We start from the raw sequence: 21,996 nt of genomic DNA, 5'->3' as shown, positions 1-21,996 counted from the left end.
GAATGAGGGGTGGGAGAAAGAGGCACCAATGATGAGTCCTATATTTTTGCCTTGAAAACTTGGGTGCGTGGGCTGGGCGCGGTGGCTCACGCCTGTAATCCCAGCACTTTAGGAGGCTGAGGCAGGCGGATCACCTGAGGTTGGGAGTTCAAGACCAGCCTGACCAACATGGAGAAACCCCGTCTCTACTAAAAATACAAAATTAGCTGGGTGTGGTGGCCTGTAATCCCAGCTGCTAGGGAGGCTGAGGCAGGAGAATTGCTTGAACTCAGGAGGCGGAGGTTGTGGTGAGCCGGAGAGCACGCCATTGCACTCCAGCCTGGGCAACAAGAGCAAAACTCCATCTCAAAAAAAAAAAAGAAAAGAAAACTTTGGCGGGTGGCTGGGCAGTGGCGCACACCTGTAATCCCAGCACTTTGGGAGGCCAAGGTGGGTGGATCACTTGAGGTTAGGAGTTTGAGATCAGCCTGGCCAACATGGTGAAACGTCGTCTCCATTAAAAATACAAAAATTAGCCGGGTGTGGTGGCCTGTGCCTGTAATCCCAGCTACTCAGGAGGCGGAGGCAGGAGGATCACTTGAACCTGGGAGGCAGAGGTTGCAGTGAGCCAAGATTGCACTCCAGCTTTGGCAACAGAGCGAGAAAACCTGGGTGGATGAGAGGACCATTTTTCTGAGATGCAGAAGATTGAGGCAGAAACAGATGTGAATGCGGAAGATTGAGGGCCCAGGCATAGCTATTTGAGTGTATGATGTCTTCTGGAACTCAGGCTATCATTTGAGCCTAACGCTAGGCTCTCTGCGCCCTATACTCTTAGTAGTACTGGTAAATATTGGTTGTGTGAACAGTGCATGCTGTCTGCAGGGACAGACCTGGGTTAGGGGGCCAGTGCCCTCACTAGTAATTATTCTGGGACTGTTCTGCCTCCATCTTCTACCTCACAGGATTAGAATTAAACGTGATCTATTTATGCCACCTGGAACATGTATGAACTAAAACATCCCCTCTTCTGAGTTCCAGGCATTATGTGACATGTCGTGAGGTTGGCCTCTTTTCCTCTCACCCACATTTTCTTTCTTTTTTTTTTTTTTTTTTTTTTAGGCAGAGCCTTGCTCTGTTGCCCAGGCTGGAGTGCTATTGAGCCTTGCAACCTCCGCCTCCTGAGTTCAAGCTAGTCTCCTGCCTCAGCCTCCCAAGTAGCTGGGATTACAGGAGTGCACCACCACACCTGGCTAATTTTTGTATTTTTAGTAGAGACAGCGTTTCACCATGTTGGCCAGGCTGGTCTCGAACTCCTGACCTCAGGTGATCTGCCCGCCTCGGCCTCCCAAAGTGCTGGGATTACAAGCAAGCATGAGCCACTGTACCCAGCCACCCACATTTTCAAAGTCTCTCCAAAACAGCCCTGCTCCTGGCAGCACTGGGGGGTCATCCCCTCTCCCCTCCCTCAGCCCTTCCACAGCCTCAAAGAAAACAGAATGGAGAATAGCAGACAGGTTGATTCGTAGACTTTATCGGCTTCTTTTCCACCCAGCAGTTTCTGCAATGACAACCGCGCCTGTACAATACACATGGTTCACTCTGTTAAAGCTGCAGGGCAAGGGGAGGGGGCTGGGGGGTCCCTGGGCAGGCATCAAGGTTAGGGGTGAGCAGCAGCAAAGACTGGGCCAGTGTGTCCCAGTATTCGACCCAGAGGGTGGTGGCAGCTGGAGTTCCAAGGCTGCTGGAAGGGGTCAGGAGGAAGGCTGGGAAGCTGGGGGCCGCAGGGAGAGGAGAGTGCATCAGCAGTAGCAGGGAGGGGGCAGGGAACAGGAGGGGGCCCATGGGACACTGTCAGGGCAAGAGGGCATGGGGCACAGTGCCTGCCTATGTTCATAGAGGATTTTTGCCACAGGAACAAGACAGATCACTGTATAAAAGGGTCTGTACAACATTACCTATGATACAATGTTCACATATGATACAAGGCTCTTTCCCTCTTTGAGTTTTAAAAAATAAATGTACAATTCCAGAACTTTGGGTAAAAAATATATACACCCTCATAGCAGGAACAGCAGCTGCTTTTGCTACTGCTATTGCTGCCTCTTCAAAAGGGAAAGAGGTGGTGCCAGAAAGAAGGGTGAGGCTGTGCCAGGAAACCTCACCCAGTAGCTGCCAGGAGCCCCTGCACCCCTCAGGCCTTGAGGCTGGTGATGGGAGGGAGGGGAGCAGAGGTAATAAAGGCCTTGCCAGAGTCCGGTGGCGCCTTTACAGTCTCCGCCATCCCCCTCCCCCACTTTGGGGCTGCCTGCCCCAGGTATAGGGATCCACCCCACCCCAGCTCTATGGGGAGGACAAAGGAGGAGTCAAGACAGGGAGAGGGAGGCCGGGCGCGGTGGCTCAAGCCTGTAATCCCAGCACTTTGGGAGGCCGAGACGGGCGGATCACGAGGTCAGGAGTTCGAGACCATCCTGGCTAACACGGTGAAACCCCGTCTCTACTAAAAAATACAAAAAACTAGCTGGGCGAGGTGGCAGGCGCCTGTAGTCCCGGCTACTCGGGAGGCTGAGGCAGGAGAATGGCGTAAAAACCCGGGAGGCAGAGCTTGCAGTGAGCTGAGATCCGGCCACTGCACTCCAGCCTGGGCGACACAGCGAGACTCCGTCTCAAAAAAAAAAAAAAAAAAAAGACAGGGAGAGGGACAGAGACCATGTTGTTGGTGTCAGACACATGAGTCAGAAGGGGGATGCCAACTCCCTCCTTAGCAGTTAGATACCCCAAAAAGCAGGAATGTGGGCAGCAGACACCCCTAGCTCCTGATACTGCTCTACCCCAGCCCACTGCAAGGCAGGGGGAGGGTCCTCTAGGCAGCTGAGGCCTGTTTCCCTGAGCATCTTTTACCCTCTCATCAGAGTCCATTCCCGGACCTTCCAGAGGCCTGAGTGGGGGACTTGCAAGGGCTGACGGGTAACCCCTCCTACCTGCTGCCACTCCCTGCCCTGAAAAGCAGCTTGGCTCACCAGCCTGGGCATGCAGGGCAGCATGAGGAGCTGAGCAGGGAGTGTGGGGGTGGAGAAAGCACCCCGTACCATCCAGGGGCAGAGTAGACAAGGGTAGCACCAAACAGAAGGACCCCTCCCCAGTACACCCAACATCCGCCCTCAATTACCAGATGCACTCCTGCTCCCTAAAAGGAGACATACACACACACACACACACAGAGCAACATAATATTCCTTGGGGTCCCAGCCCTGACCAGGAAGAAGCTGGACAGGTGGTGGAGAAGGCTGCCAATCCCTCCCACAATCCCACTCTGCAAGGCAGAAGGGTGGGCGGCATTCTTTCCTGCTGGGAAGAGGAAGTTGGAAGCTCCATCCCCAGAACAGATCTCGATGGGAGGGATAGAGGAAGGAGCTTTCTGCCCTCTTTCTCAGAGGGGACAGGAACCAGCAAAGTGTAGTTTTGGCTTGAAGGAGCAATGGGGAGAGGACTTCAGCAGGATGAACAGACTTATGGGTCCAGGGGTAAATCCATCCAACTCTTTCCCGTGGAGCAGGAAGTTGCTCCATGGGAAAGATGTCAGATGTTGGTTGAGACATCGTGCAAAGTGCTTGAGTGCCAGGTGCCCAAGGATCTGGCGGGTCTGACTGGAGCCTCCACTCTCACTGACTATTCGCCTCCAGCTTGTAGGAGAGCTCGAAGAGGAGGTTCTGGTTGTCGATGACCTGAAACTGGCGCACGTAGGCCTTGGTCTGCAGGTGATGGGGGGATGCCTCCATGTCCAAGCCTAGTGGGTAAAGAGGGAGAGGCAGTCAGGTTCCCAGCCTCCCTTTTTCCTCTACACACACACCGGGCAGAGGATCAGGCTGTGGAATGAGACAGATGTTGGGCAAGAAGGCCTCTGCAGAGGCAAGGACAGAATGGGGAACCAGCAAGTGTATGGAAATACACATTTGGACAGGGAGTTCTGCCCTGAACCCTCCCATTCAGTCAAAGCTCTACCTGTACTGCTTTCAGTACCCTGGGTACTCACAAAGGGGCCGGCTCCGGTATTTGCGGATTGTTCTCACTTTTTCGGCCACTGAATGCTGGGAGATGACAAGGAATGAGCCCTGAAAGGGGCAGAGAAAGAGGCTCCCCCTCTTATGCTCCCCCTCCGCCATTCTCCAACTCTGCTTTACTCCCTCCAGTCTCCAATTCTGGAGGGTCTCTGAAGGACCAAAGGAGTGGGTGTAACAGAGTGCCAGGTGAGGGGGAGGTGGAGTTGCCCCCAAGCTGCCTGTCAGCTCTGCCACCCGTGGGTGGGTTGCCACAGTGATGCCACCAGGGAGACAGTCAAGAGTCTGTTAGGCAAGCTGGGCACTTGGAGGAAGGCTGCTATTTTTGGGAGGTGATGAGAGAGGGAGAGGATGCAAGCCCCTCACTTGTGGGACTAGAGGTTTGCAGTGCCACTCACTCACCAGCTTCTCAATGTTCACCAAACCATCTACAAGGGTCTTACTCCCTTCGTGCAGAAAAGTCAGATCTAGGGGATGTGGAGAGAATCCAATGTGAGGAAAGGATAAGAGAGGAGGTCCAAAGGGGCCCCTGCACCTGAGGACCCCACTCTTCCCCAGAACCCACTGTGTCTGGGGTGGGGGGCTCCTCTCCAGGCGGATACTCAGGGCTGAGTCGAGAGGGGGCTGGAAGTCTGAAGCGGGATATAGGAGAAGGGAAGCATGGGTGGAAGCAGCACAGCTTGGGAGTTACTCTCTCACCTTTGAGGATCAGAGGCACAAAGGGAATCACAGGGGGCTTCATTTTGGAGATCACTTCTCGGTAGCTTTTGTGGTTCCTGCAGGGGTCCTAGTATTCCACAGGAGAGAGATCAAGGGACAGACTGGCCAATGCATCCCAAAGATGTCCCCAGCTTCCTCCCTTACCCCCTGCCCTGTATACATTCCTCATCAGATAGGGGTACTGGGGGTTTTCTAATGGTGTGGTAGGGAGGGGCCTGACTACTCCCCCTTTACTTCAAGAAACACAGGGCGCAATCCTTCCACCCTCCCCCTCCAGCATGGTAAGGAGGGTGGGGGTCGCACACACACCCTAAACACCTTGAAAGGAAAGCTCGAGGAAGGGGGTTTATGGGAACAGAGGGTTTCTGGGCTCTAAGTCCAAGAGCAGAAGAAAGAGCCAAACCCACTCACCGTCAGGTTCTCAAATTTGCGGAACAAGTTCTTGAATTTCCCTGGCAGCTTCTGCAGAGTTTGAAGGAAGGAGAAGGGATATCAGAGTGGAGCTCCTTGGGTTACATGGGAGCCTCGGATTAATTATCCCTGTTGGAGGGCAAAAGGGCCTGCATGGCTTGTAAGGGGCTGGGAAGCTGGTGGGTGGGGAAATGAAGTCAGGCCTTGGCTAAGTCTAGAACCTTGAAACAGCCCAGAGGAATTCATTATTCTGGGGAAGGCCAGGTCTCTCTTATGTAGGTGCTTTGTACAAAGATGGCCCCACTGACTATGGCTGAAAATCAGCCCAACTCCCACAGCCAAGTCTGCGACCTGACCTGGCCAAGGGCTGCCTGCTGCGACTCAGGCGGGATCCTGGCTTTTCACTCATTTGCACAAAGACAGGGTCCATTAGCCAAGCTGTGCGCCCTGGGGTTGCGTATGCCAGAAGAGGGCGCCTCTCTCCAATTGGCACAAAGACTCCCACCAGGCCAGCGGCCGTCCCGAGAGGACGCAATTCGGGGAGCCCGGGATGCCCAGATCCCCAGGTAGGAACGGAGGGGTCTCATCACCTCCCAGGTGAGTCGAAGGCGACTGACAGCAGCGTTGTCCAGCCCCATGACCACGGCGTAGAAAGACAGCAGGTCCTGGTTCTGCTTGCAGCTGCGGGGGTGGGAGGCGGGGTCAGGGGCGGGCGGCGGCGCGGGCCTCGGGCCTGGGCTCCCCCTCCCGCCGACGGCCGCACTCACAGGGCCGCGATCTTGATGAACTTCTTGAGCAGCTGCGCGCGCTTGCCCGGGGCCTCGCAGAGCAGCACTTCGGTGGCCACCCAGTGCGTGACCTCGCTGCAGCGCTGCAGCAGCAGCTCCAGGTTGGCCGTCTCCCGGCGGCCACGCTCCCCGTGGAACACGTAGTCCACGAACTCCAGCTGCACCCACGGCAGCGGAGAGGCGGCCAGGGCGCCCGGCAGTGAGGGGAGTGGGTGGGAAGATGGCAGTGCAAGGCGATGAGGAGCGAAAGGCAGGAGGGCGGGGGCGGAAGGGGTGGAAAATAGAAAAATAGAAGGGACAGGAGGCGGCAAAGATGCGGAAAAAGAAAACAACCCACATTAATAATATTTCACCAGCTACTGAGCACTTACTAGGTGCCAGGCAAGCGCTCACGGCTGACATCCTCAAGACAACCATCTGCTAGGCATTATTGTCTCTGCCTTATTTTATTTCTTTAATGGTGAATATTTTAAAAACACAAATCCTGGGTCAGGTTCTGTGTAAGCAGCACTTGGGCCCTGAGCCACTCTGCTCTGAGGTCTCTCTCTCTCTGCGATTTTTTTCAGATGGGGGAACAAAGAGAGGTTACGGCCATGCGTTGCCCAAGGGCTTGCTGCAAGTGAGCCTTGAACCAGGACGTTGTGCTGCGAACACCGTCTCCCAATGGCACATTTCTCCCTCCAGCCCCCCAGCACAGCGCCAGCCTCGGTCCCCACCTCGTGCACACATCGGAACAGCTCCCAGTGGAAAGCAGTTAGGTGGTTGGCAACGTCCTCAGGCTCCACTCGGTGGATCTCCGTGTCTCCAGGGGAGACCTGGATCTCCTCGGGGAGGGGCACCTGGTGGCAGGCAGGGGTATAGGAGCTGGGCTCCTGGTGGCAGGATGAGAGATTGCTCACAGCCCCCCTCAGCCCCTCCATTCCAGCCAAGGCCTTGGGAAGTTCTTACCAGAGCCTCATAGCTGTCCCGAGTACAGGCAAACAGGTGGCTATTGATGCCCAGTGTGGTGAAAACACAGTCCTCAGTGGGCTGGAGAAGGACCTTCTCTGCAGGAGAAAGAGCTGCTCATCCTCAGCCCCTGCTGCCTGGACCCTCACACACACCCCACACTTGGCTCTGTCCTATCCAAAAACTCCTCACCCCACACTGACACATTATAGACGAATGGAACTCATATTATCACCAGTTTATGCCATATTTATCTGGAATTGGTTAAATGATGATTTCTTTTGCATTTATAACTTTTTTCTATTCCCTTTCTTTCACAGCTTTTCTCTTACTCTGTTGTCCTTGTGACACCGGGAAGGCTGAAATGTTTTCCTACCGTAGAGGAAAACAAAGCTTCAGCGACATTGCTGGCTTTCTGCCTTCCCACTCATCCTGTGTCTTTAGCCTGAGAAATGTGGCATCCTTACATACACCGGGAGGTTAAAGGACCAGAACACAATCCATAGGTGAGTGATGGGCAGCACCTAGGTCAGAACCTGAGTCCTAGACCAGGGCATCCCAAACTTTTTTTTTTTTTGAGACAGGGTTTTGCTCTTGTTGCCCAGACTGGAGCACAGTGTCACGATCTCGGCTCACTGCAACCTCCGCCTCCTGGGTTTGAGTGATTCTCCTGCCTCAGCCTCCCAAGTAGCTGGGATTACAGGTGCACACTACCATGCCCAGCTAGTGCCTCCCAAACTGTAGTAGGCACAGGAGTCTCCTAGGGGTCTTGTTCAAATGCTGATTTGAACAAGACCAGCAGGTCTGGGGTGGGGTCTCATATGCTGCACCTCTTTTAGAGACAGAGTCTTGTTATGTTGCCCAGGATGGAGCACAGTGCCTATTCACAGGTGCAATCATAATGTACTACCTTGGATTCCTGGGCTCAAGCAATCCTCCTGAGTAGCCGGGACTGCAGGTTTGCACCACTGCACCTAGCAAGATGTTGCATCCTAACAAGCTCTCAGGTGATGCACCTGAGGCTTGTCCCAGGACCATACTTTGAGTAGCAAGGGCCTAGAATTCAGTCTCTTCCCCTCCCACAGGGCACTGAGCTTGTGAGTTTCTCCTCTCGGAGCATCAGCCCAGTTCTTCCTGACCCTCACCTCCTGAGGAGGCCACAGCTACCAGGATGAGGGAATCCTCACGCCCCGCGGGCTCCTCTGAATATTGAAGTTTCTCCGTCACAGAACCCAGAATGTCCTGCACAGATGCTGAAAGGCGGCTGCGTATGGTCACGTAAGAGTGGTCAGGCATGTATACGCGGCAGAAGACTGGACGGAAACAGGAAAATGGCTTTCAACAGAGGGCGGAGTGGCAGCAGCTGGAACAGTTTCCTCCAGGGTGCCACTGTTCCCCACCTCTGAAGAAGGTCCTGTGAAAGGGGCTGGTTCTACCACCCAGATACCACTGAGGGTGCCCAAGACCCAGAGACATGTCCGCCTGAACCACTCAGGACACCCTGCCCCTCCTAATGCCCACACTCACTCTCATCAGAGCCCCGGAAGGCCACGCGGGTCTGCAGACAGGAGTCTATCCGGCGGAAGTGGCGGAAGAGTGGCTTCACCTGCTTGCTGGGTGGCTGACTCTCCTCTGGAATCCTGGCATGGACACAGCTGGGCATCAGCACGCCCTGCCAGGCATATGGACAACCAACACCAAGCAGGCAACATCAAGCAAGAATATCAGAATTGGGTCAAGGATGTACCAGCAACAGTTTCAGAAGGTGGTTAAGGGGGTCAGAAGAGAGGACAATGAGCAGGATGGGATAATTGTCCAAGTAATCCTAATCAAATGCCACCTTTTCCATGAATTCTTCTCTGGTCCACCCCACCCACCAGGAAGGTCACTTTCTTGTCTCAACTACTATAGAACATTGGGATAATGTTTATGTTCACCTCTTATCTCTTCTATGAGATTGAGAGCTTTTGAGGACTGGGATTTTGTTCCTACTGAATATTTTTTCATCCTCCAGGGCCTAGCACACTGCTTGGCACATGGTAGGTAGTAGGTCATCAGCCATTTGCTGAATTTTGCTGAAAATAACTTCACAGTCTGGGAAGGAGATAGACAGGCATCCAGCTACTTCTAAAGCCAGGCAGGAGGCGTTGATGATGTAACAAAGGCACCAGGAGGGTTCTGCTGGTGTGGGGAAGGAGAAAGCTATTCCTAAAAGGAAGATCTAGGAAGTTTTCATCAAGAAGATAGCATTTGACCTGGGCCTTGGAGGAGAGCAGGAAGAGAAGGAGGTGGAGGCCAGGTGCAGTGGCTCACGCCTATAATCCCAGCACTTTGGGAGGGATTGGGAGGCCGAGGTGGGCAGATCACTTGAGGCCAGGAGTTCAAGACCAGCCTGGCCAACATGGTGAAACCCCGTCTCTACTAAAAATATATAAATTAGCCAGGGCTTGGTGGTGTGCACCTGTAATCCCAGCTACTTGGGAGGCTGAGGCAGAAGAATCGCTTGAACCCGGGAGGCGGAGGTTGCAGTGAGCCGAGATCACACCATTGCACTCCAGCCTGGTGACAGAGCAAGACTCCACCTCAAAAAAAAAAAAAAAAAAAAAAATGTCTGGGTGCAGAGGCTCACGCCTGTAATCCCAGCACTTTGGGAGGCCAAGGCGGGTGGATCATGAGGTCAGGAGATCTAGACCACCCCAGCTAACACGGTGAAACCCCATCTCTACTAAAAAAAAAAATACAAGGCCAGGCACGGTGGCTCAAGCCTGTAATCCCAGCACTTTGGGAGGCCGAGACGGGCGGATCACGAGGTCAGGAGATCGAGACCATCCTGGCTAACATGATGAAACCCCGTCTCTACTAAAAAAATACAAAAAACTAGCCGGGCGAGGTGGTGGGCGCCTGTAGTCCCAGCTACTCGGGAGGCTGAGGCAGGAGAATGGTGTGAACCCGGGAGGCGGAGCTTGCAGTGAGCTGAGATCCATCCAGCCACTGCACTCCAGCCTGGGCGACAGAGCGAGACTCCGTCTCAAAAAAAAAAAAAAAAATACAAAAAATTAGCTGGGCATGGGGGCCGGCGCCGTAGTCCCAGCTACTCCGGTGGTTGAGGCAGGAGGATGGTGTGAACCCAGGAGGCGGAGCTTGCAGTGAGCCGAGATCGCGCCACTGCACTCCAGCCTGGCCGACAGAGCAAGACTCCGTCTCAGAAAAAAAAAAAAAGAAAGAAAGAGAAGGGGGTGGGAGGAGGGCATTCTGGCATTCTGGGGTGGACAATATAACGGACCGTGGGAAGTTGGAGAGTGCAGGAGTTGAGGTGTTATGGATGGATGGGATGCAGATGAGATGGGAAGGAACAGCAGAAGGCAGAAAGGGAAGGGTATCCAATGCTGGGATGTTTCACTTTCTCTTGGAAGCATGGGGAGCAGGGATGCCTTTGGAACAGGAGCATGAAAGATCTCTCTAGTGTCAGCACAGAGAAGGGAGAGAAGGATGTTAGACCACAAGCTGAGGCCTCCCTAATTGTGCTGGGGACAGAGAAGAGAGAAACTAAAAGGGCAGAATGGATGGATGGATGGATGGATGGATGGATGGATGGATGGATGGATGCAGTGGTGTCCTGAAGCTGGTTCACACTGGCTCACAAGAGCATATTGTTAAGTTCTGGGGAATTTTGCCAACTGTTTTTTAAAGAGCCATTAAAATATAAATAAATAAATATATCTCCATATATATGTTTTAAACTTATAGTCAGGCCAGGTATGGTGGCTCACACTTAGAATCCCAACACTTTGGAGGGCCAAGGTGGGAGGATTGCTGGAGCCCAGCCTGGACAACATAATGAAACCCTGTCTCTATTGAAAAATAATAATACAAATTAATAAATCATACATAAAATTTGTAATCAAATAAGTTATTATAAAAAAAGTAGTTTCCTTCCTGTTTCACTTTTTTTTTTCTTTTTGAGATGGAGTCTCGCTCTGTCATCAGGCTGGCGTGCAGTGCCACAATCTTGGCTCACTCCTGGGTTCAAGCGATTCTCCTGCCTCAGCCTCCCGAGTAGCTGGGACTACAGGCGCATGCCACCATACCCAGCTAATTTTTGTATTTTTAGTAGAGACGGGGTTTCACCATGTTGGCCATAATGGTCTTGATCTCTTGACTTCGTAATCTGCTCACCTCGGCCTCCCAAAGTGCTGGGATGCTGGGATTACAGGGGTGAACCACCACACCCGGCCCACCTTTTTTTTTTTTTTTTTTTTCTTGAGACGGAGTCCACTCTGTCACCCAGGTTGGAGTGCAGTGACGCAATCTCAGCTCACTGCAACCTCTGCCTCCCGGGTTCAAGACATTCTCCTGCCTCAGCCTCCTGAGTAGCTGGGATTACAGGCACATGCCACGGTGCCCGGCTAATTTTTCTATTTTTAGTAGAGACAGGGTTTCACCATGTTGGTCAGGCTGGTCTCAAACTCCTGACCTCATGATTCGCCCACCTCGGCCTCCCAAAGTGCTGGGATTACAGGTGTGAGCCACCGCACCTGGCATTTTTTTTTTTTTTAAGAGATGGAGTCTCACTCTGTCACCCAGGCTGGAGTGCAGTAAGGTGATCTCAGCTCACTGCAACCTCCGCCTCCTGGGTTCAAGCAATTCTTCTGCCTCAGCCCCCCGAGTAGCTGGGACTACAGGCGCGTGCTACCATACCCGGCTAATTTTTGTATTTTCAGTAGAGATGGGGTTTCACCATATTGGCCGGGCTGCTCTGAAACTCCTGACCTCGTGTTCTGCCCGCCTCGGCGCCCGGCCCTATTTTTTTTTTTGTAGTGAAGACAGGGTTTCACCATGTTAGCCAGGCTGGTCTTGAACCTTAAGTGATCCACCCGCCTTGGCCTCCCAAAGTGCGTGAGCCACCTTGCCCAGCCGTTTCACTACCTTTTACTGCATCTACAATATGGTGGAGATACTACATAATGGCCTGTGCTGCACGTCTCTTCCCAGCTCCTCCTTCAGTGCTGTCACGTTGGTAGCTTGAAATCAGCCATGGTGACAGAGTTTACACTGTAGGAATCAGCAAAAGCTACAAATCAGGGTTCTTTCTCCTGTAGCACTGGTTGTTAAATATTTACCATTACACCACTGGATTATCAGACAAATGAATGGGAGAATGGACAAAAAAGTGACTGGAGACAGCGCTTTGTGCCACCCTCCTGTGAGAGAAAAGAGCTGAAATAAAACCATTTGGAAGCGGGGCACAGTGGCTCACACCTGTATTTCCAGCACTTTCGGAGGCTGAGGCGGGCAGATCACTTGAGGCCAGGAGTTCGAGACCAGCCTGGCCAACATGATGAAACTCATCTCTACAAAAAGTACAAAAATTAGCCAGGCAGGGTGCACCCCTGTAATCCCAGCTACTCAGGAGGCTGAGGCATGAGAATCACTGGAACCCAGGAGGTGGAGGTTGCAGTGAGCCTAGATTGCGCCACTGCTCTTCATTCTGGGCAACAGAGTAAGACTCTGTCTCAAAACAAACAAACAAGCAAATCCATATTGGAGCCAATAGGCCAGAGGCAGCCCCTGTAGTAGACGAACGCAGGGAACCTCTTTCCTGTTCCCACCCCTGCCCCACTCCCCCTCACTTTAGTTCCACCGTCTCCACCAGCTGGTGCAGCCTCAGAGTGTCCTCTCGGAGGCCCTGGTAAAGGGACTCGTCCTTCATAATTAGCAGGTATAGATCCTGGAGAGAGGAGGACAAAGAAGGTGAAGGAAGGGGTCTCATCCCAAGGGCTACTCTCTGCAGGGGCCGGGCAAGGTCTCCATGCCTTTGAGCACAGGAGAGCCATATAAGCTAAAGCCCCCTGGCGTCTCTTCCTTCCAGGAACCCAGCATAAGAAGTACGGCTCCTTCACAGGGGCCCCCTTCCAGAGCTAATAGCCTGTTTACCCACCTTCTCTTCCCCCAGGCCCACCTTGATGATGTGGCCGGCCCCCTCTTCCTCTTGAAGCAGCCCCTGGTAGGTGTCCAAGAAATGGAGAAGCATGGCTAGACAGGCCTGCTTCTGGCCCAGCCCCTCAGGGCCCTCCATGCCTCCTGCCCGAACAAAGCTGACCCTTAAGTTAAGAAAAATCCCTAGGCAAGCAGACCTGAGGAACTGAGAAGCAAGATGGGAGGCTAGGCTGGGTGCAGTGGCTCACGCCTATAATCCCAGCAGTTTGGGAGGCTGAGGCAGGCAGATCACCTGAGGTCAGGAGTTCGAGACTGGTCTGGCCAACATGGTGAAACCATGACTCTACTAAAAATACAAAAATTCGCCGGGCATGGTGGTGGGTGCCTGTAATCCCAGCTACTCCGGAGGCTGAGGCACAAGAATCGCTTGAACCCGGGAGGCAGAGGTTGCAGTGAGTCGAGATAGGGCCATTGCACTCCAGCCTGGGTGACAGAGGGAGACTCTGTGTCAAAAAAAAAAAAAAAAAAAAAAAGGAAAAAAGCCCAAGTGCGGTGGCTCACACCTGCAATCCCAGCACTTTGCAAGGCTGAGGCAGGTGGATCACTTAAGGTCAGGAGTTTGAGACCATCCTGGTTAACATGGTGAAACCTTGTCTCTACTAAAAATACAAAAATTAGCCGGGCATGGTGGCAGGAACCTGTAATCCCAGCTACTTGGAAGGCTGAGGCAGGAGAATCTCTTGAACCCAGAAGGCGGAGGTTGCAGTGAGCCAAGGTCACGCCATTGCACTCCAGCCTGGGCAATAAGAGCAAAACTCCATCTCAAAAGAAAGAAAGAAAGGTGGGAGGCTAAATTGCCCCCAAATATTCTCTAGATTTGGGGCCAGAAAGAAAGGAGTTTCAGGGGTCCTGGAGCCAAGACCTCCTAATGCCCCAGCCTAGGCTTTTGCTTAGGGTAGATAGTGATGACCACTTGACCACATCCAGCTCCTGCAGGTTAGACAGGTTAGATTTTCACTTGAGGATAACCTGCCCAGACCCTTCCAACCTCTGGCCAGCCCAGGGCCTGGAGCTCACAGTGCACCTAATAAAGGCCAATGGTGTTTACCACAAACCTGACTATACCTCACTGGAAGGCCTGGTGTTTCTAAGACAGCTTGTTACTTTATTTGTTTGTTTATTTAAGAGGGAGTCTGGTTCTGTTGCCCAGGCTGGAGTACAATGGCACGATCTCAGCTCACTGCAACCTCTGCCTCCTGGGTTCAAGCGATTTCTCCTGCCTCAGGCTCACGAGTTGCTGAGACTACTAGGTGCCCACCACCAAGCCCGGCTAGTTTTTTGTATTTTAGTAGAGACGGAGTTTGACCTTGTTGGCCAGGCTGATCTCAAACTCCTGCCCTCAAGTGATCTACCCGCCTCAGCCTCTCAAAGTGCTGGGATCCAAAAGCATGAGCCACCGCACCTGGCCAAGAGCCTGTAACATTGTACTCAATGGTCTGACATTTACAATTAGGTCTTAAAATAACTCTGTGAGAGGCCCATGCTTACATGAGACCCTATGAATAGCCCATCCAGCGGCTCCTCTCTAGCAGACCCTACTGAAGCACAACCGTGGCCTGATGTTTACATCAGACCCCAGCATAACTCACTGGGCAACCAGATGTTTTAGAGCAATAATTCAGTGGGGATAGAGGCGCCCTTAGTAGAAAAATAACACCATGGCTGGGTGCAGTGGCTCACGTCTGTAATCCCAGCACTCTGAGAGGCCAAGGCAGGCAAACCACTTAAGGTCAGGAGTTCGAGACCATCCTGGGCAACATGGTGAAACTCCGTCTCCACCAAAAAATACAAAAAGTAGCCAGGTGTGGTGGTGTGCGCCTGTAGTCCTCAGCTACAGGGGAGGCTGAGACAGGAGAATCACTTGAACCCAGGAGGCAGAGGTTGCAGTGAGCCGAGATCACACCACTGTACTCCAGCTTGGATGACAGAGCAAGACTCCATCTCAAAATAAATAAATAAATAAATAAATAACACCTTTCATTTGTACAGGGCTCTGCAGCCTCCAAAGCACTCCCATATCTGCTATCAGAGTGATCTTCATAGCAGCTCATAAATAGGCAGGGCAGGTGCTATTTACCTCCATTTTACAGAAGAGGTAACTGAGTCCCCACAAGGTTAGGTAATCTGTCCAAGTCACACAGCTGATTAGTAGAAAAGCTGGGACTGAAACCCAGGTATGTTTTCTTTTCTTTTCTTTTCTTTTTTTTTTTTTTTTTGAGACAGTCTCACTCTGTCGCCCAGTCTGGAGTGCAGTGACGCGATCTCGGCTCACTGCAACCTCCGCCTCCTGGGTTTGAGTGATTCTCCTGCCTCAGCCTCCCAAGTAGCTGGGGTTACAGGTGTGTGGCACCATGCCTGGCTAATTTTTTTTTTTTTTTTTTTTGAGATGGAGTCTGTCGCCCAGGCTGGAGTGCAGTGGCCGGATCTCAGCTCACTGCAAGCTCCGCCTCCCGGGTTTACGCCATTCTCCTGCCTCAGCCTCCCGAGTAGCTGGGACTACAGGCGCCCGCCACCTCGCCTGGCTAGTTTTTTTTGTATTTTTTAGTAGAGACGGGGTTTCACCGTGTTAGCCAGGATGGTCTCGATCTCCTGACCTCGTGATCCACCCGTCTCGGCCTCCCAAAGTGCTGGGATTACAGGCTTGAGCCACCGCGCCCGGCCATTTTTTGTATTTTTATTTATTTATTTATTTTATTTATTTATTTATTTTTTTTGAGACGGAGTCTCGCTCTGTCGCCCAGGCTGGAGTGCAGTGGCCGGATCTCGGCTCACTGCAAACTCCGCTTCCCGGGTTCACGCCATTCTCCCGCCTCAGCCTCCCAAGTAGCTGGGACTACAGGCGTTCGCCACCTCGCCCGGCTAGTTTTTTGTACTTTTTAGTAGAGACGGGGTTTCACCGTGTTAGCCAGGATGGTCTCGATCTCCTGACCTCGTGATCCACCCGTCTCGGCCTCCCAAAGTGCTGGGATTACAGGCGTGAGCCACCGCGCCCAGCTTCATTTTTTGTATTTTTAATAGAGATGGGGTTTCACCATGTTGGCCCTGCTGGTCTTGATCTCCTGACCTCAGGTGATCCACCCACCTTGGCCTTCCAAAGTGCTGGGATTACAGGCGTGAGCCACCACACCCAGCCCCAGGTATGTTTCCTAGGGGAGAGTTTAGGCTCTGAGATTGCATGTGGGATGGAGGGAGTGGCTCCCTTCTGACCTCTCCTTTTACAAACTCCACAAAAGGATATTACTGGTGTAGCTCCTGCAGAAATTTCTCCGTCGGGAGGAAGAGAGAATGGGTAAGGACAATGTCATCCAGCAGGATATCTGTAAAGATCAGTGGGCACCACGGATGTCAGGAGGGCACTTCCAGAATAAAACTGGAAATGCAGTGCCTCCTTCTCTTGCCCCTGAGGGCAAGTTCTCTTTAGCCAGGCTGGAGCCCCAGCCACCTGCCCCATCATGCTCTGCACACACACACACACACACACATGTGTAAAGGTTCTGGGCAGCCGCTGCGGGGGTGGGTTTGGCAGCTGCCAAGGCAGCTGAAGGGAAGTGGGGGGCGTGCCTTTGATGGCCATGTGCACTTCTCTTCAGAGTATGTGGGAAGTTGGTCAGATAACACACCAAGCTTGAGTTCTGCCTGAAAAAAGAAGTAGCCCACAGAAGATTCTCTAGACAAAGAGTATTTCCAAACACAGAGGTTAGCATCAGTGGGGAGTGTGTGTGTGTGTGTGTGTGTGTGTGTGTGTGTGTGTGAGCGCGCGCGCGCGCGCGTGTGTGTATCCCTCTTCTCCTCCCCATTCCCTACCTAACAGCTTTGAGTTCTAACTAGGCAGGTGGGAACCAGCCTGACTGGAAGAGACTGCCATTGCTTTGATCCCAGAACCTTTAAATAGAAATCCTGTGTCCTTTAGGTGCCCAGAGACAGAAGGGTTAATGATGGAATGGTGAAGGGGAGCGGCTCCTCTCACCACCCCTTTCCCCTCCACACCCCCGTCTGGGCCTGGCTCAGCCAGTCAGCCGGGTACAAGGTCGCCCTGACTTGCAGCCAGCCCTGGGGTGGGGCAGGGCCGCCTGGCACACACAGACAGGCAAGGTGCAGGGAGGGAGCCAGGTGTCCTCACCAGGACAGGTTAGGGCCAGGTCCCCAGGCACGGTCCCAGGACAAAACCAAGACTTCTGACCGCCTTTGGTTCACTATCCCCTGTGGTCAGTTCTAGCAACGATTTCATTTCGCAAATGTGAAACTGAGGCCCAGAGCTGGGAGGGACTTGCCTGGAGCTGGAATAAGAACCCAGAACCCGAGGCAGGCAGAGTGTTAGGGTAAAACCTAGTGGTCAGAGGGGGCTGCTTGGACGTTGGAGAGGCTTTGGTAGGCTAAGAGTAACTTCTGTAAGTTCTCTTCTCCCACACACCCTGGGAGGAGACCAGGATGACTTGAGAACATTGGTTTTATTGGAGAACATCAGAGTGGCAGGTTAAGCTGATTCTCATTCACCCTGAGACTGGTTTGGAATTTCCCAAACCAGTTACTCTGGGAATCAAGGCTTCCAGATAACATGGGTGACATTTCAGGAGTCTTACCCCAAGGGAGAATGAGCAGAGCATGTGGCACCAGGCCCCTGTAAATGGGGAAAGACAGTTTCTCCCTTTTCCTCCCTGCCCAGCTACCCCGCTGTGTTCTTACAATGAGTCAGCCCCCAGCTCTGACCCCCAGCTTCAGGGATGGGGGTGAGGAAACGAGAGGCCTGACATCCTTCATAGACTTTATCTCACAGGATTCCTAAGCTGGAGCAAAAGAAGAGTAAGATGGAGCAGAGTGGAGGAGATGCTGATATGGGGGCCACAGTTGGGCATCTGCCTTTTCCAAGGCAGGCTCTGGGCCAATGTACAGCCTCCCTAGGGAATGTGTCATAGAGACACAGGGTGTGTGGTGTAGGCGGGAAGTTATGGTTAGGAGAGCTGTGTGTGTCTGATATTTTTCTAATTAAATCCAAAAGGTGTCAGCTCCCCAGGGCAACTACAGTCTGCACCAAAGGAGAGGACCCAGGTCTTGAGAAGGATCTAGGAGAGTGGAGCCCCCCTCCACACATCTAGGTTGGGGTTCCCTGCCGAGGGCTGAGAGCAAGTGTGAAAGCCCTCAGCATTAGGGTCTCAGCCAGGGTTCCCAAACCTCAGACCCTCCTGGGCTTAGTGCAATGCCTAGAGCTAGACCTAGAGACCCCTAGGTCTTCTACCTCAGCCACTAACCAGCCATTTGGGGCCTTGGTTTCCTCAAAGGCCCCTTAGTAGGGGTGCTGAAAGGGAATGGTGAAATAGTATCATCATTTAGGGAATAAGCTTCTCAGGGTGTGGTGATTATGTTTTAAAGAGGCCGTGTGCCAGGTCCAGTGGCTCATGCCTGTAATCCCAGCACTTTGGGAGGCCGAGGTGGTGGGGGGGCGGGGGTGAATCACGAGGTCAGGAGTTCAAGACCAGCTTGGCCAAGTTGGTGAAACCCCGTCTCTACTAAAACTACAATTAGCCAGGCTGGTGGCTCATGCCTGAAATCCCAGCACTTTGGGAGGCCAAGGCAGGCAGATCACGAGGTCAGGAGATCGAGACCATCCTGGCTAACACGGTGAAACGCTGTCTCTACTAAAAATACAAAAATTAGCCAGGCGTGGTGGCACGCGCCTGTAGTTCCAGCTACTCCGGAGACTGAGGCAGGAGAATCGCTTGAACCTGGGCGGTGGATGTTGCAGTGAGCTGAGATCGCACCACTGCACTCCAGCACTCCAGCCTGGGTGAGAGTGAGACTATGTCTCAAAAAAAAAAAAAAAAAAAAAAAAAAGCCATGTGCTGAGGCCTGCCACCAAAAGGGAAGAGTGGAAGCTGGAGGCGCTTGGATGCCCTGGATGCTCCAGGGCCCTGATGCCGACCCAGCCACCTGTCCCCTTCCAGACACCTTCTGAGTCTACCCCAAGAAGAACACTATCCCCCCCACCAAACTGCTAAGGACAACGCATCCCTTTGCTGATGCCTAAAAGGCAGCTTGGGGCCTGTGCCTGTCTGGCACTTCCTCCTGGGGTGGGCCAGCCTGCGCTGTGCAGGCCTCTGAACAGTCAGGGACCCCAGGGTTTTCAGGGCTCAAGCACCTCTGGCGGGTGGCATGGCTGCGCTGGGCAGCTTCCATCTTAATGTGTCAGGCCCTAATTTGGAGCCACAGGAGGAGGTATTCAATATCAGGGACCCATGGGAGTCAGTGGCTACAATGCCCAGGGGAAAGGAAGGGTGACTGAAGGAGAGTAAGAGGCAAGAGGCTCAGTTGCTTCTCCAGATGGGGGTGAGGCTGCTGTAGGGAGGAAGGTGGGTACTGCCCTCCTCTTCCGCGGGAGGGTCTGTGCCTCCGCTAGGCCCCTAGCCGGCTTCCGCGGACCATTCAACCCCATAACCAGGCCTCAGCACGGCGCCACCCCCACGCTCCAAGGGCAAGGAAGAGGAGCCGGGACCAGCCCCTGCTCCGGGTGTTCAAGCCCACTGGCTCCTTACCTGAGGCACCGCTGTCCCTGGTGGCCCCTCCAGCAAGCCGTTCCAGAACCCGGTTCAGAAGATGCTCCGGCCGCTCGGGGGCGCCCAGGGGGGCCCAGGGCGGCGAAGTCAAGGGCTCGCCCGGGGACAGCTCGTCAGATGAGTAGGAGGAAGGGGAGCGCAGGGGCCCCCCTCCCCCGAGCGGCCCGGGCCCTGGCACCTCCTCCAGCTGCAGCCAGCAGGGCCCCCCGCTGCCCGGCTCCTCCGCGACCCCCGCTGGCTCTCCCCCTTCCTCCTCAGGGGGCGGCTCCAGCCCCAGCTCGGCGGGGGGCTCCCGGAGGAAAGCGGGGAGCAGCAGGCGAGACACGCTCTGACGCCGCTGCAACGACCGCGGTCCCCCGGCTGGACAGCCGCCCCCGCCGGGTCCCCCACCCCCTCCAGGCCCACCGTAGCTCCCCGGACCCCCGCCGGGACCTCCCGCCACCGTTCGGCCCGCCAGCTGCGACGTCTGCTTCTTCAGAAATTTCTCCAGCGGCTTCATGCCCCCCCCGCCCCTCTCCTAGGGGCCGCCGGGGGACCCAGGTGTCCCAGGCGCGGGCGGGGGGGCGGACGGGGACACGATGCTCAGAGCTGGAGGAGCAGAGGACCGTGCCAGGAGCCGGACTGGGGGCCAGAGGTGCCGAGCCTCGCTGGCCAGAGTCCAGTGGCCAGTAGCCGGGGGAGGTGCCAGAAGGAAGGAGTGCCCGCTCTCAGCAACCCCCCATGCCGGCTGCAGCTGGCACGCGGCCCGAAGAGTGGGCAGGCTGCGGGGCCGGTGCCCCCGGCTCTGCGCTGCGGCGGCAGAAGCAGCGGGCGGAGCGCAAGGCTGAGAGGACGCGGCGGCGGCTGCGCTCCTGGCCGTGAGGAGGGGGAAGGTGGCAGAGCTGAGACCGCGCCCCCTCCTCCAGTCCCCGCCCAGTCCCCGCCCCTGCCCTTCCTGGGCCCGCCCCCGCGCCGCACGAGGCTTGAACTCGCGCGCTGGGGTTGACCATGAGGGAAACAGTAAGGGACTTGGGTTCTGAGCAGAAGAAATTAAGGGCAAAGGTAAGGCAGAGATTTACCAATGGGGAAGGATTCTTGGCTCAAGGGATAACTGGGTCTCAGCATCATTTCAAAGTTAGGACAGGTCTGTGACCTGGACACCTTGACTCAACTACCTGTGTACCCAAGTCAGGCCTAAAGATTGCTGAACCCATGAGTGTGCACCTTTCCCATACTCACAGGAATATGTGGACTTTATCTTCCTTCTGTGAGAAGGGCTGGGAAGGCCTCGGGTGAATTAGCATTGCCACTGGAGGCGGTGCCCATCTGTCCTCTCTGGTAGGGCACCATAGGTGGTGTGGGCCTGGTCTGTGGGCAGGTACTGGCAGGCAGGTAGGAGCCAGGCAGGGAGCAGCAGGTTGTGGCAGGTCTAGCTGGGGTGAGGAGGGGATAATAGGCAGTGGGGAGGAGACCAGGAGCACAAGGGCACCTGGGCCCAGCTGGCAGCAGAAGGAAGCAGGGCCATGGAGACAGGTGACAAGCCCCAGAACTGCCAACTATCATTAAGCACAGAGCCCAAGTGTACATAGCCATGGAGTGGGAAAAGTGGTACCAAATTAGCACTCCAAGTAATCCTTACTCCTGATGCCCACGCCAGGAGCATTCTGTCCTTAAGGATATGCTGCCCCAGAAGGGGGGGAGGGCAGCGTAAAGCCATGTTAAGTGTGAGAACATCCAGGTTAGACTTACTAGGCGCGGAGAGTGGCAGCAGGTTCCGAGTGGGTTGAGGCTCTCTAGACAATGCCCCACCCCTGTTTACCAAGCACCAACCAGGCAGGGACAGGAATGCTAATGGCTGGGAGTGGTAGTAAAACTCAACAGGGTGTGTACGACATACGTATCAATGTATGTGCATATCTGTTCCCATGTGTGCTAGAGCATGTGTTCACAGAAATAAAGCTTTGCACACCCATCTGTTTGTGGATTTGGAAACAGTAAAAAGACGACAGTGCACAATTTTGACTAAGAAGCTGTATCAGAGGTCTGAGTATCAGCTTCCTGTGCTCCCCTTATTGGACACCCCAATATCCCCGGGCTTGAAAGGGGAAAGTGGCTGGAATGGGTTGGAGCTCCCCAGGTAGCATTTTATGAACTGAATAGGAAGAGGGAAGGGCTTCTCTCCCAGCACATGCCACAGTTGCCAGATTAAGCCGGTTGCCTTGGTAACCTTCTCTCTGGGCAGGATTTGGGAATTGTTGGTTAGGAAGGGCGAATTGGGGAGTGTGAAGGGTGTGGGGGGTTGAAAATAAAAGGGACTGAAAGACTTCTGGAAGCTAGAAGCTTGGGACACAGGACCCCAGCACTCCCCCAAATGCTCAAGGATATCAGGCAGAGACTAAGTTCAACATTTTGAATCAGTGAGGAGAGCCAGCATCAAGTCATGGTCCTCCTGGAGTGGCGGTGGTTTTCACCCTGACTACACACTGGAATCACAGGGAAGCTTCTCAGAAATATTGATGCCGACTGGGCGTGGTGGCTCACGCCTGTAATCTCAACACTTTGGGAAAC

General features: G+C 54.0%; 2 protein-coding genes and 1 long non-coding RNA gene across 7 annotated transcripts in view; 1 reads left to right on the top strand and 2 right to left on the bottom strand.

The window, feature by feature from the left end:
* Nucleotides 1-21,996, bottom strand: part of CASC3 (CASC3 exon junction complex subunit) — a 77,289-nt gene that overhangs the window by 17,242 nt on the left and 38,051 nt on the right. The window lies entirely within an intron of this gene.
* Nucleotides 1,498-20,571, bottom strand: RAPGEFL1 (Rap guanine nucleotide exchange factor like 1). Of its 3 annotated transcripts, none has more exons than XM_077971575.1 (15): nucleotides 20,508-20,571; nucleotides 16,143-16,218; nucleotides 12,864-13,005; nucleotides 12,535-12,632; nucleotides 8,432-8,544; nucleotides 8,050-8,217; nucleotides 6,905-7,002; nucleotides 6,673-6,795; nucleotides 5,936-6,114; nucleotides 5,759-5,849; nucleotides 5,169-5,219; nucleotides 4,737-4,824; nucleotides 4,440-4,504; nucleotides 4,013-4,067; nucleotides 1,498-3,766 (listed from the first exon to the last, which is right to left on the bottom strand). In XM_077971575.1, exons 1-15 carry the CDS (start codon nucleotides 20,554-20,556, stop codon nucleotides 3,642-3,644), a joined length of 1,521 nt encoding a protein of 506 aa, XP_077827701.1. In that variant the 5' UTR covers nucleotides 20,557-20,571; the 3' UTR covers nucleotides 1,498-3,641. The 3 variants fall into 3 exon arrangements, with proteins under 3 accessions (XP_077827701.1, XP_077827699.1, XP_077827700.1); XM_077971573.1 differs by lacking the exon at nucleotides 20,508-20,571 and adding an exon at nucleotides 19,429-20,308 and having other exon boundaries at nucleotides 6,905-7,017; nucleotides 12,864-12,999; nucleotides 16,140-16,218; XM_077971574.1 differs by lacking the exon at nucleotides 20,508-20,571 and adding an exon at nucleotides 19,429-20,308.
* On the top strand, nucleotides 5,656-9,351 carry LOC114673149 (uncharacterized). Of its 2 annotated transcripts, none has more exons than XR_013406742.1 (4): nucleotides 5,656-5,734; nucleotides 6,523-6,709; nucleotides 7,225-7,410; nucleotides 7,990-9,351. It is a non-coding gene; the product is annotated as an uncharacterized LOC114673149 (long non-coding RNA). The 2 variants fall into 2 exon arrangements; XR_013406741.1 differs by having other exon boundaries at nucleotides 5,671-5,765.

The sequence above is a fragment of the Macaca mulatta genome, chromosome 16 (assembly GCF_049350105.2).
Source record: "Macaca mulatta isolate MMU2019108-1 chromosome 16, T2T-MMU8v2.0, whole genome shotgun sequence".
In the NCBI taxonomy this organism is placed as follows: domain Eukaryota; kingdom Metazoa; phylum Chordata; class Mammalia; order Primates; family Cercopithecidae; genus Macaca; species Macaca mulatta.
The sequence above is the reverse complement of the archived record's forward strand: the minus strand, read 5'-3'. Positions and strand labels throughout refer to the sequence as shown.